The sequence below is a fragment of the Myotis davidii genome, unplaced genomic scaffold, assembly GCF_000327345.1.
Source record: "Myotis davidii unplaced genomic scaffold, ASM32734v1 scaffold534, whole genome shotgun sequence".
Taxonomy (NCBI): Eukaryota; Metazoa; Chordata; class Mammalia; order Chiroptera; family Vespertilionidae; genus Myotis; species Myotis davidii.
Window position 1 is genome coordinate 5,921,847 of NW_006286678.1, and position 12,305 is coordinate 5,934,151.

Here is a 12,305-nt window from a genome sequence, read left to right on the forward strand (position 1 = left end):
AAAGAAATTGGAATGTAGTCTTAACTAATCACTTCTTCCCATAGGGTAAGTGCTATGATTAAAAGATGGGTTTTTGACTAAGAATATGGCATCAAATACATCACACAGGACCAACAGTATGCCACAGATGGGACTATAACAACTTGAGATACATTTGGATCTAAGATATTGCTCCTACAAGTAGCTGTGAGAGTCTAATGATTATACAATGCCCATGAGGAACACTGACCTGCCGGTCATTAATTTGGTCTAAATGTTTTGTTACTCTTGCCCGGTCCTACAACATACTGAGTCCTTAAAAAGACAAGAATGTAGGACTTGGATTTTTCATAAAGCTATCTAGAGATGTATAGAGTCATTAAATATTTCTGTGTCAAGTAGAAATTCAGAATTGCATTGTCTTTGTGATTCAAGTGGTGGTGGGGGCAATAGGTGGGGAGATAGAAAGGACTTTCAGTTCCACCCTTAGCCAGCAGGTGGTGAGTTTTGGACTCAGGCCCTCAGGTTTGGGTTATAAATAAAGCTTTGGAATAGAATAGTGACATTAGTGAGAGGAGACAGAGGAATAATATGTACCTTCTGACTTGCTGTTTTTCTGAACCAGATACAGAGTAGAGGGGATATTGTAGAATGGGAAGAATACTGGATTGGGAATGTGGACTTGACCATAGAATCTCTCTTTGAACGGTTTATTGCCATACTATCAGGAAGCAAGTGCTATCGACAAGGTACACATTGTTGTGTGGCTGCAAGAAGGGGTAAACCAAACCAAGATAGGAAAGGTAGTCTGAACTGGGCATTAAAAGAAGGTGGGAGACTTGACATGGAGAAGTGCAGGAGAGCAATTAGCAAAAGGCACAGAGGGAAGAGAATACAGAAGAAACAGGTTGGCTAGCAAGGGAGTCCTGGAGTGAATTTGAAGGGGTCAGAAATCACATGAAGACCCTCATATGCCAGGAATGAACTTCAGTCCAAAGATATCTGGGGGTTAGACAGGGAAGTGAGTCAGATTTCAGTGCTAAGAGGATTCATTTTTGTGTGTGTCAAAAAGCCAAAATTTACCTTATAATTACCAAGTGTACAGCATAGGCAATTCACTTTCAAAATAACCTTTTATTTTTATAGAAGCAGTAATGTGCATTGTAAAAATTTAGAAAAAATATAAGCATATTTTTTTAATGAATATTCCCAGTAATCAGAGACCACCATCTTTAGTTGCTGTTTTTCAGTCTTTTTCTGTGCATGTGTGCAAATGTGTATGTCTATACATGTGGTGTTTTAAAATCAAAATAAGATTATCCTGCTTTATATCTTTTTATAACATTAATCTCCACCTTTTCCTTTTATAAGTTGTTTTTTTTTTAATGTTACTGATTTTAGAGAGGGGGAGAGAGATAGAAACATCAATGATGAGAGAGAATCATTAATTGGATGCCTCCTGCACAGGGGTCTAGACCACACAAGCCAGGCATGTGCCCTTACCAGGAATCAAACCACTCTATGGTTATGGAATGGATTTAAGACATCATATTCATATTTATTTATATTTATTGATTTCAGAGAGGGAGAGATAGAAACATCAATGATGAGAGATCATCATGTGCCTCCTGCACATCCCACACTGGGGAACAAGCCTGCAACCTGAGCATGTGCCCTAACCTGGAATCAAACCGTGACCTCCTGAGTTGATTCATAGGTCGACTCAACCACTGAACCACACTGGCCAGGCAAGGAATTCTATATATTTTTAATTATAGTGGTAAAATTGGACATCTATTTTGTGGGAGAGTTAAATTTTTGCCTACCATACTCAAAAATTAGGTTAACTTAACAACCTATATAATAAAAGCCTAATATGCAAATTGTTTGACCTATCTATGACATGTGCTGACCACCAGGGGGCAACGTGGAACATGGCGGGTGTTGGCAACGCGGTGCCAGCAGTGGGCAGCAGTGGAGGTGCTGCTGGTCCCAATGGGGCCCGATAAAAAAGCAGGACTGCAGAGGGATGGTGGAGCAGGCGAGCGGGGGCCTGATCGCCCCACAGACAGCGACCAGTGTTGGGGCCCGGCCCTGATAGAGTGCCCCGCAGGTGGGATGGTAAAGCAGGTGAGGGGGTGGCGCCAGGCCCTCACAGGGTGCCAGAAGGGACTGCGAGCTTGGGGGTATGAGCTGGGGACTGATCCCCATAGGTCACCCCAAGGGACCCCATCTGCATGAATTCGTGCACTGGGCCTCTAATCCTATGTAATAAAAGGCTAATATGCAAATTGTCCCCTTGGGAGTTTGCTCATTATGATGTGTGGTGACCACGAGGGGGCGGCACGGAATGAAGGAAGGCCCCGATCTGCCCTGATTGCAGGCCAGGCCTAGGGACCCTACCCATGTATGAATTTCATGCATTGGACCTATAGTCTATACTAATAAAAGAGTAATATGCAAATGGTTGGGACACCCTCATATGTAACAACGAATCAGCTGGAGGCTGCTTGTGCAGCAGGCACGGGTGGGTGGGGACTTGCAGCGTCAGCGGAGGGGGTGGGGCCACGGCAGAGGCCTCTGTGCACCTGAGCCGGGGTGTCCGCAGGCCTCCCCTGGCTCCGGCCTACCTCTTTGGGACAATCCATTGAGGAGCCCCGGATGGGTGGGTGGGGCCTACCTCTTTGGGGTGATGGATCGCGGGGCTCCTGCACTGTGACAGCGCACAGGTCAGGCTGGGGGACCTCCCCCCAACCCGAGTGCACGAATTTTGTGCACCAGGCCACTAGTTGATGTATATAAGTACCAGAAAAAAATATTTTAGAAGCCACTGAAGGGAAATGTTGGTAAATTGTATTAAATAAAAATTTTGAACTTTGGTAGAGTAAAAATCACCTTAAACAAATTAGAAAATAAGCCACAGATTGGGAGAAAATAACTGCTATACATAATAGGTTGTGGTAGGAAGGATAATGGCTCTCTCAAGATGTCCGATGTCGTAATCCCTGCAACCTGTGAAATATGTTATTTTACATGGAAAAGGGAATTAAGACTGTAAATGGAATTAAGGTTGTTACCAACTGACTTTAAGATGGGAATAGTATCTTGGATTATCCAGGTGGGACCAAGTGGAAGAGGGAAGCAACAGAGAGCAGATTGATATGAGAACTAGCCTTTGTTAGCTTTAAGATGGAGAAAGAGGCCCAGTAGCTAAGGCTCCTTCTAGAACCCAGAAAAGACAAGGAATGAATCCTGCCCTGTGCCTACAGAAAAGAATGCAACCTTGTCAACCCCTTGATTTTATTTTTCTGACAAAGTAAATCTGTGTTGTTTTGTGGTGATTTGTTATGGCAGCAGCAGAAAACGAATATAGTATCCAACAAATAGTGCAGCAGTGGAAAAATGGGTAAAGGATATGAACAGGCAATTCTAGAAGAAATCCAAATGGCCATTAAACATGAGAGGCACTTGTTTTTGTAGCCTTGGGAATGAGTGGTTGTTGAGTTGACCCAGGGAGAATAAGAGTAGAGGGCTGAGAAGAGATGGAAAGATACGTGGAGAACTGTGGGTCGAGCAGGTGAAGAAGGGGACCATACCCAGGCGTACCCTGGGTCTGCCTAGAGTCTCTAGACCAAGACCAGTTGTGCTCATGTGAAGAGATGTATTGTTCACTTGCTGTGAAGTTCTCAAGGGCAGCACTGGACTGTGCTCCCTGGCCTTTAAGCTTCACCCCATAGAGTAGGGATGTGTGGATCCCAGATGGATCACCTGCCTGTGAAGGGCTTGAGAAGAAAGTTAAGCTTGCAGAATCCTGAGCTCTCTACCTTAGGGACCTGATTCTGAGGGAATATAGTTGCTGGAGAAGTTAATAGGGAACTGGCATTCCCAGCACCCCAGACTCCAAAGAAATCATGAGTTAGATTTGTCTAATTTAGCTAGTTTATTAGGATTTCCTCTGCTTGTCTTCCCAGCCCACAGATGCCAGTACTATCAGCTTTTTTCTCATGTTGACTGGATTTGGTGGGCAGGGGTCCATGGGTACCCGGGAGCTTGGCAAATATCCTTTGGAGACCCCTGCTAAAGGGAGGCTGAGGTGTGGGGGAAGAGAGATGTTTTTCCATTTGGGCCCAAGGGCAGCAGTGCTTACAGTGCCGAGGGATCAGGACGTCACCAGCTCTCAGCTTTGCTCCTCGCTTATCATGGGGACCTGCAGCCTTAGAGTGAAGCTGCTGGGGGAGAGCAGTGTTGAGAGAGTGCTGGTTCCTATGCCAAGATCTTTGGAAAAGTCGGCTTACAGGGACCTCCGCTAGTCTGGCCTGGGCCGGATGGCGCTTTCCTGTAACTGTGGATGACCCCAATCTTGCATCCCCTCCTCTGTGGTCTCCTGATTTGGGATTCCTGGGGTTCTCTCTCTTTTTGGCTGATGCTAAGACTGAAGCCTTGTTCTGTCTGTTGACCGAGACTGGAACCTCAGGGCTGGAGGGCTCTCTAAAGCCTGGGCAGTTCTCATCAGCCTCCATTTGAACAAATTGTCCCTGAGGTGAGACCTGGGCTACCCGGGCCACCATCTTTGCCTTCATTCTTTCCTCTCTCTGAAACCTTTGTTCTGCCCTACCAGACCCTTGTGGCTGAGGATGGGAAGAGGAGTGGGAGTCATAACAGTGGGAGACCTGGACAGGCTGAGTCACTGTGCTCTCAACTTGTGGGGGTTGACAGCTTGAAGACTGGGAGCACAGACTGGGGGGATAAGTCTGCTGGGAAGAACAGGAAGAGAGTCTCCAAGTGCTGGGAGTTGTGGAGCTCAGGGCAGGGGAACTGCCAAATGATTGACTTGGACCAGGGGATCTGGGAGCAGGGCTCAGCTGTAGTTTCTTCAGCCTGAGTTCTAATTCTCTACTCCAGTGCCAAGCCTGGATCCCAGAATGGGTGGATATCTCTAGGACAGCCTCTCTCTGGGAGTGTGGAACCTGTGCCTTAGCTCCTGGGAACAGCTCTTCCTTGGGTAGACCAGGCTGATTGGGCTCAGTCTTCAGAGCTTCAGCTAGGGTGGGAGGCCAGTTTATTGGCTGCAGGGGATCCACTATTGGAGGACTGGGGCCTTGGGGGCTCTCTCTTTGTTGCACATACCTCCAGACAAACTCAGGGTCAATGTGTGGACCTGTTAGAGGAGCAGAAAGTGTGTTGGGAGATAGGGCTGGTTGCTCAGTGGCCCAGCTGTTCTCTTTCTGTTCCAATGCGTCCCCCCCTTGGTCTCTTATAGGCTCACTTAAGTGAGACTTTGACATAGAGTTTGGATGTGGGCTAGGATCCCAGAATGGGGACACAGGAGCACAACAGATATTTTTCTGCTTCATGTCCCCCGATGAAGGGGTTGTAGACTCAGAGGTCCAGAGGTTCTCTATCTGCCTCATAGTCTCCCCCAAAGCCTTGGACTTAGATAGGACTCTCTGGGGGCCCATTCCTAGAGACTCCAGCAGACAGGCTGAAGGAAGGCTGGGAGATGAAACTGAGTCTTCAGAGACCCAAAGATGTTCTCTCTTTTGCATGCCTTCCCATAGAGTCTCAGATCCTGATGGGATACAGGCAGGGCTGGTTCCATAGAATCCTAGGTTGAGGTCCAAGGCTGGGGGCTCAAAAGCTTGTGGATTTCCTCTGCATCCCCAGTGAGGCTTGTATCCAGATAAATCTCCCAGGGGACTGCCTCTCTGGAGTTCTTGCTGGAGGTCTGAGGGAGGACAGGGGGCTGGCATTAGATACCCAGAGGCCGGAGGCTTCTGTGTGTATTCTGTGGTTCCCCAGAAGTCCTTAGATGTAGGTGGTCCTTCAGAGCTGACTTTCTGGGGTTCTGACAGAGAATCAGATTGGTAAGGTGCTGGCATTGGGAGCTTAGAGGCTTGAGAACTCTGTTTATGTCCTGTGGTTCTCCACTGAGACTCACATCCAGGGGGTACTTCCAGGTGTCTAGTTCCTTGAGGCTCTGTTATGGGGGCTACAGATTGGAAAGGGACCAGGATTGGAGGCTCAGAAATCTGAGGATTCTCATTTTGTCGTCTGTTTTCCAAGTGGTCCTCAGCTCCATACAGGTCTTCTTTAGGGCTGACTCCCTGGAGTTCTGGCAGAGAGGCTGGGGTTGGGCTGGGAACTAGCATTGCTGTCTCAGAGGCTTTGGGGTTCTCCTTTTGCACCATGGTCCTCCATGGGGCCTCAAACCTAGTCAGGACTCCCAGAAAGTTAGAGGGAGACTGCAAAGAGGCAGAGAGTGGATCTGCCTCAGATGAGGGGGAAACATTTGAGGGTCTGGTTCTTTGTAGTTCAGGCTGCGGGTGCAGGGCTTGATCCTCAGAATCCTGAGGGGCCGCACTCTGCCACAGAAGCCACTCTGTATGTGCCTCAGCACCAGCATGGACTCCTTTGTGGTCTATGGGGAAGCACTTACGATGGAGGGGTGGTGATGGGACAGAAAGGGAAAGTGGAAAGGGACGTTGCTGAGGATTAGGGGCCATCTCTTCCAGATCTTTTGTAGTATGGACTTTAGGGGTAGGAAGCTGGGTTGGGGACCAATACTGGGGAAACAGCAGGTTGGACCTATGCAGGAAGGAAAACTTGTTGAAGCAGACCGAAGGACCAACAGGTAACTTCAGGGGAGAGGGGCCACCTGAACTCAGGATGATGGCCTCCAAGGACTCACTGTGCAGAGAAGGGAGTCCCCAGAAGAGCTGGCTTTTTCTCTGCTGTAGACCACTCCCTGATGTCTTATGCCTCACAGGCAGGTTGGTCAGGATCTGAAAGGTGGGGAATGATCTAGGAGGGCTTGGGGTCTGTCTGAGTACTAACTCTGTTGTCTCTATGGCCTTGTGGAGGCTCTCAGGGTCACAGGATGGTTGGGATGGAGCTGTGGTGGCTCGCTGTCCAATAGGAGCTTCTTTGGGACGAAAATTTGGCTTCAATGGACCCAGAGATACCGCCTCTTCTTTCTCCTCTTCCTCCTCCTCTTCTTCCTCTTTCTCCTCCTCTTCTTCTTCCTCTTCTTCCTCCTCCGACTTCTGCCTCCACAGATGACCAAGGAAAGCCACATGGTATAGAAGTGATAGGCCCTGGGAAATGGAGAAAAATACTATCAACTTTTTCAGAGTCAAAAGGTGTATCATGAAGCTCTCGGTCTCTGTTCCATATCCATAATGAACAGTTACTCAACTGGTCCCACATCTGTGGTCCAAACAGTCATTTACTCATCCAGTGTTAATGGCCATTACCCAGCACACCAGTGGAGATCAGCATTTCTTACATAATCCTATCTCTATGGTAAGTCATTTCTTACATAATCCTACATCTAGGGTAAGTCACCACTGATCTGGCTTCAAATCTAGTTTTAGTGGTCAGTCACTCTGCCTCACATTTCAGGCTTATAGTCACTTATTTGGGCTCACATCCATGTCAATGATTCCTCACCAAAATTCAGATGTGGCGTCAATAGTTATTCAGACCTCTACACATCTGTGTCACCCACCTTGCCTTGCATGATGTCTCCAGAGTACCAGGGCTGAAGATGTCGCCAGTTCCCAAGTTGCCACCACCTCCGGATCTGCCAAACCATGAACAGGAATAGTATCACTATATTCCCTGTACTCTGGAGGCAACTGCTGCCACAGTGTCTGCAGGCGAGGGAATGGGTCAGCTGGCCCCAGAGAGGCCCCTTGTCCCCCTCAGCCCCAAGCAAGCCCTCTAGCAGCCAGTCCATTTTTCTCAGCCTAGTGGCAGTTTATCTTGATGTCATCACTGTGTCACAGAACAAAGAACTCCCAACCCCCACATGCCTAACAGCCTTCTCTCTGAACTTAAGGTAAAAAAAATGTGTCCACGAAACAACTCATTCTTCACACTGAAACCTGGGTGATCCTCTTTTGTCTTGATTGCCATGGTCAGAATTATGGTTCCAGCATTGTGGTTCAGGACATGAACTCCAGCATTAAAAATGCCTCATTCAAATCCTAGCTCTGGCCCTGGCTAGTTTTGCTCAGTGGTTAGAATGTCGGATTGAAAGGTCCAGGGTTTGATTCCAGTCAAGGACACATGCCTGGGTTGTGGGCTCAATCCCCAGTAGGGGGCGTGCAGTAGGTGGCCAATCAGTGATTCTCATCATTGATGTTTCTATCTCTTCCTCTGAAATCAATAAAAACATTTTTTAGAAAATTTCTAGCTCTGTCACTTCCTACCCATGAAATCTCAGTCAAACTTAATCTTTCAGTGCCTCAGTTTTTTCACCTGTAAAATGGGAATAGTATTACCACATAGGGTTGTTTTGAGAATTAAATGTACACATTTATATGCTTAGGATTGTACAAAGTGTACATGCTATATTAAAATTTTATTTCTTTTAAGGTTTCCCATTACAAGCCTCATTCCATCTTTAATAAATTGAGTCTGTTCCCTCTTTTTTTTTTTCCTTCTTTAAATCTCTTGTCAACTGTGAACTGTCGTATTTGACTTTAGGTTGCCTGCGATATTGTTGGCAAGCATTCATGTTAAGGATGACAAATAAAACGGGGTTTTGAGCTTGACCATTTTTCTTCATTTGCCCCTCTTTACCCTAAAACAACCACTCTGTTTCATGTCAGCTCTTCTTTTCAGGGCCCTCAGTCTCTGCCTGCACAGTACAAGTTAATGCCTCAAAGGCCAGCTTAGTCTGGTAGAAAGAGCACTGAACTATGATTGAGGATAACCTGGGTTTTCTAGTTCTTAGTTTTCTCCATTGCTACCCTAAGTTGGATTAGCTTAATTAATTCAACATATATTTATTGAGTGCCTAGTTTGAATCAGGTATTGTGTTCAGTCTCGAGTAGATAGAAGTAAGACAGAGTCTCTAAAGTAAGTCCTATTTCTGTGGGGAAAATCAGTCAAGTAATCTCTCTATATAAAACCCTAATATGCAAATAGACTGAGCGCCCGAACAACCAGTCGCTATGACGTGCTGACCACAAGGGCACGTGCAGAACATGGCAGGTGTCTGCGGGTGCGAGTGGTGGCGGAGAGAGTGGAGCTGCCAGCAGACAGGGGACTGGGGGCTGCAGTGGGAGGGGCCAGGCGGGGCGCAGAGGATAGGCCAAGGCCCGCCCCCGTGCCCACCGCAGCCTTGCAGCCCACAGTTCCTTTCAAGGTGCACAAATTCATGCACTGTGCCCCTAGTAGACAATAAAATAGAGATATGCACAATAGAGGCAGAAAAGGTTATCTAACCAGCCTGGGGAAAGGGGTTGCCTCAGGGGGGAGGGCAGGGAGAGGGGGTATGTCCCAGAAGAGGATTAATGCTTGGTCTGAGGAACCAAGAAAATGAGAGTGTGGGGAACAAGGGAAGGATAGTCCAAGCCGTAGGAAGAGCCTGTGTAAAGGTGCTAGGGTAGAGGAAAACGTCCCGTTAGGGAAATGAAGGTACTTCAATGTGGTGGGGGTTGAGGAAGCAGTAGGAGATAGACATGGAAAGACAAGATCACAAAGGGCCCTGAATACCAGTCTAAGGAGTTGAAATTTATCCTGAAGGTAATGGTAAATCATTGAAAAGTTTTGAGCAGGGAAGTGACAACATCAAGCTTGTGTCTTGCAAAGAATGCTTTGGCTATAGTGAGGGCAAAAAGATTAGAGAATGAAGGCAAGAGATTAGTTAAGGAGCTTTAATTTAGGCAAAATAAAAGATGAGGCCTGAGCCAAGACAGTGATGGTGGGAATGAAGAATAATGGGTTCAAGTAGAATTCCCCAGGTATAACATTATACTTTGTTACCAGTGGGGTGGGGTGGAGGGAGAGGGAGTTGAGAATAACTCCAGGGTTTCTGAGAGGAAACTGGGTATATATTAGTGCCATTGTACTGAGATAGGGAACACAGACCTGGAAACGAATTTAGCATGGGTTTGGGGTTGATGGGTTCCCTTTTAGACATTGGAATTTGAGATACCTGTGACAAGGAAAAGCTAGGCAAGAGGCAATTGGATACTTGGATCTGAAGCTTGGGAGAACAGTCTGTGGAGAAGATGTAAATTTGTCAGCTGACAGCATATATGTAGCATAAAGATGACCAACTGAAATACAACATTTGTCTTAAAGATGACCAACTGAAATGTAACATTTGGACCAGACAATGTAGCCAGTAGTGTTTTTATTAAGAACTTGAATAAGTAGCCAGTACTGTAAACTTACAGATTGCACATAATAATATTTCACGTTTAAAATCTGACAATACTGATTCTCATTCCCACTAAGTACAGACCATTAGAGTTAAGTAGCAGTTGCTCCCTCCCTTTGAAGTGGACAGGTGCTCTCCAATTCAGCATGGTTCTCATCAGAGTTTCATTGTTAATGCCCAGGCTAAGGGTTAGTTGCTGTTTATCATTTTGTTTTCTTACATTTGTTCATTTTTTTACTCATTTGTATTACCTGCCTGGCATTTGCATTTGCTACCTCTGGATGAAGAAGATTAGGTGCTTAAAGAAGGCAATACTGGATCTTATTCTGTGCTAGTTAATTTACACTGTGGCAGGATAATTTACCAGTTATCTTTGCTTTCTCCTATGTCTTGCCAGTGGGATGAAAAGGCAACTATTGCCCTAGCTCCGTGGTTGGCAAACTGCGGCTCGTGAGCCACATGCGGCTCTTTGGCCCCTTGAGTGTGGCTCTTTCACAAAATACCACAAAATAACACGTGTGGGCGCACACGTACAGTGCGATTGAAACTTCGTGGCCCATGTGCAGAAGTCGGTATTTTGTGGACGAGCCACACTCAAGGGGCCAAAGAGCCGCAGTTTGCCAACCACTGCCCTAGCTGGTTTGGCTTTGTGGATCGAGCATCAGCCTGTGGACTGAAGGGTCCTGGGTTCAATTCTTGTCAAGAGCACATGCTTGGGTTGTGGGTTCGATCCCCATTTAGGGGGCATGAAGGAAGCAGTTAATCAATGATTCTCTCTCATCATTCCTGTTTCAATCTCTCCTCCCTTCCTCTCTGAAATCATTAAAATATATATATATATTTTTAAAAGGTAACTGTTTTCTTCTATTACAGGAATTCTAGGTTTCTTATCTCATAGAATTGTTAGTGGATTATTTATTTTTTAGTCCCAAACTGAAGTTGCAAGACACCTTGTCTACAATCTTATTCAGGCTCTTGTGGGAAATATAATTTAGCTGGGGATTCTTGAAAAGGAGAAGATCGAGGATGCTGGGTTGAAAGAAAAGGAGTTGCCCAAATATAGCAGTGGGCCCAGGGACTTGGGGAAAAAGATGTAGTGATGGGTAGTGATGGGTTCACTAGGAGGCATCAGGACTTCTAATGAGGAGAGCTGATTTAATAGTTAGGGCACTTTTATTGTATAGGATTGGATGTCTTTGAAATCTAGTAAATGAGAGTTTTGAGCCAGATTTAGTTTTAGAAAAAATTAAGTAATTTGATGTTTCTTCTCAGTGTTATGGAACAAATTTATACACTTATCATCCCATTTAATCTCCACAACTCCTTGAAGTGAGTGTTGTTCTCCCCTTTCATGTAAGGGGAAATTGAGTTTGGAAGGCAGAGCTAAGGATTGAGAAACCCCCTTGTACTGTGAGGAATCATTTGGGTTTTTTTGGTGTGTTTTTTTTTTGTGTGTGTGTGTGTGTGTGTGTTTAATATATATATATTGATTTCAGTGAGGAAGGGAGAGGGAGAAAGATTGAAACATCAATGATGAGAGAGAATCATTGATCAGTTGCCTCCTGCACATCCCCTATTAGGAATCCAGCCCACAACTTGGGCATGTGCCTTAGACTGGAATTCAACCCAGGATGCTTCAGTCCGCAGGCCGACACTCCATCCGCTGAGCCAAACCGACTAGGACTGTGAGGCATTATTTGGATATAAATGACAGAAAGTAAAATCCAACAGGTGTAAACAAAATAGGAATGTATGACATAACTGAAAAGTCCAGGGGTAAGGCTGGCTTCAGGTAGTAGGATTGATGCAGGGACTCAATTCAATGTCAGCAGGACTCACTTTCCACTTCTTGGCTCTCTGTCTTCTATGCTGACTGCTCTCAGGTTTTGTGTGGTAGCAGTACCATTGATGCTAAAAATGTGATGTCACTGACAACATCGTGACTTACGGGCTTCAATTGGTATGTGTCCATCCTTGAACTACTCATTACACTGCTCACAGGGGAATGGACTGCTTCTTCTGACAGGTCTGAGCCACACATACACCCCTGGAATCAGGGTGTGGAGGGAAGACCACAACACCTGCACATGGCTGAGACTGAAGGAGTGGAGTGCGGTAGTTCCTTCCGAGGACACAGACATACTGTTTCCAG

General features: G+C 46.1%; 1 protein-coding gene across 1 annotated transcript; it reads right to left on the reverse strand.

Annotated features, from left to right (window-relative positions):
- Nucleotides 1–3,652: 3,652 nt before the first annotated feature.
- LOC107182251 (chromosome unknown open reading frame, human C9orf131) lies at nucleotides 3,653–8,031 on the reverse strand. The gene is made up of 2 exons (XM_015560552.1): nucleotides 7,487–8,031; nucleotides 3,653–7,073 (listed from the first exon to the last, which is right to left on the reverse strand). The coding sequence occupies exons 1-2, from the start codon at nucleotides 7,715–7,717 to the stop codon at nucleotides 3,915–3,917; spliced, it is 3,390 nt and encodes a 1,129-aa protein (XP_015416038.1). The 5' UTR covers nucleotides 7,718–8,031; the 3' UTR covers nucleotides 3,653–3,914.
- Nucleotides 8,032–12,305: the final 4,274 nt, after the last annotated feature.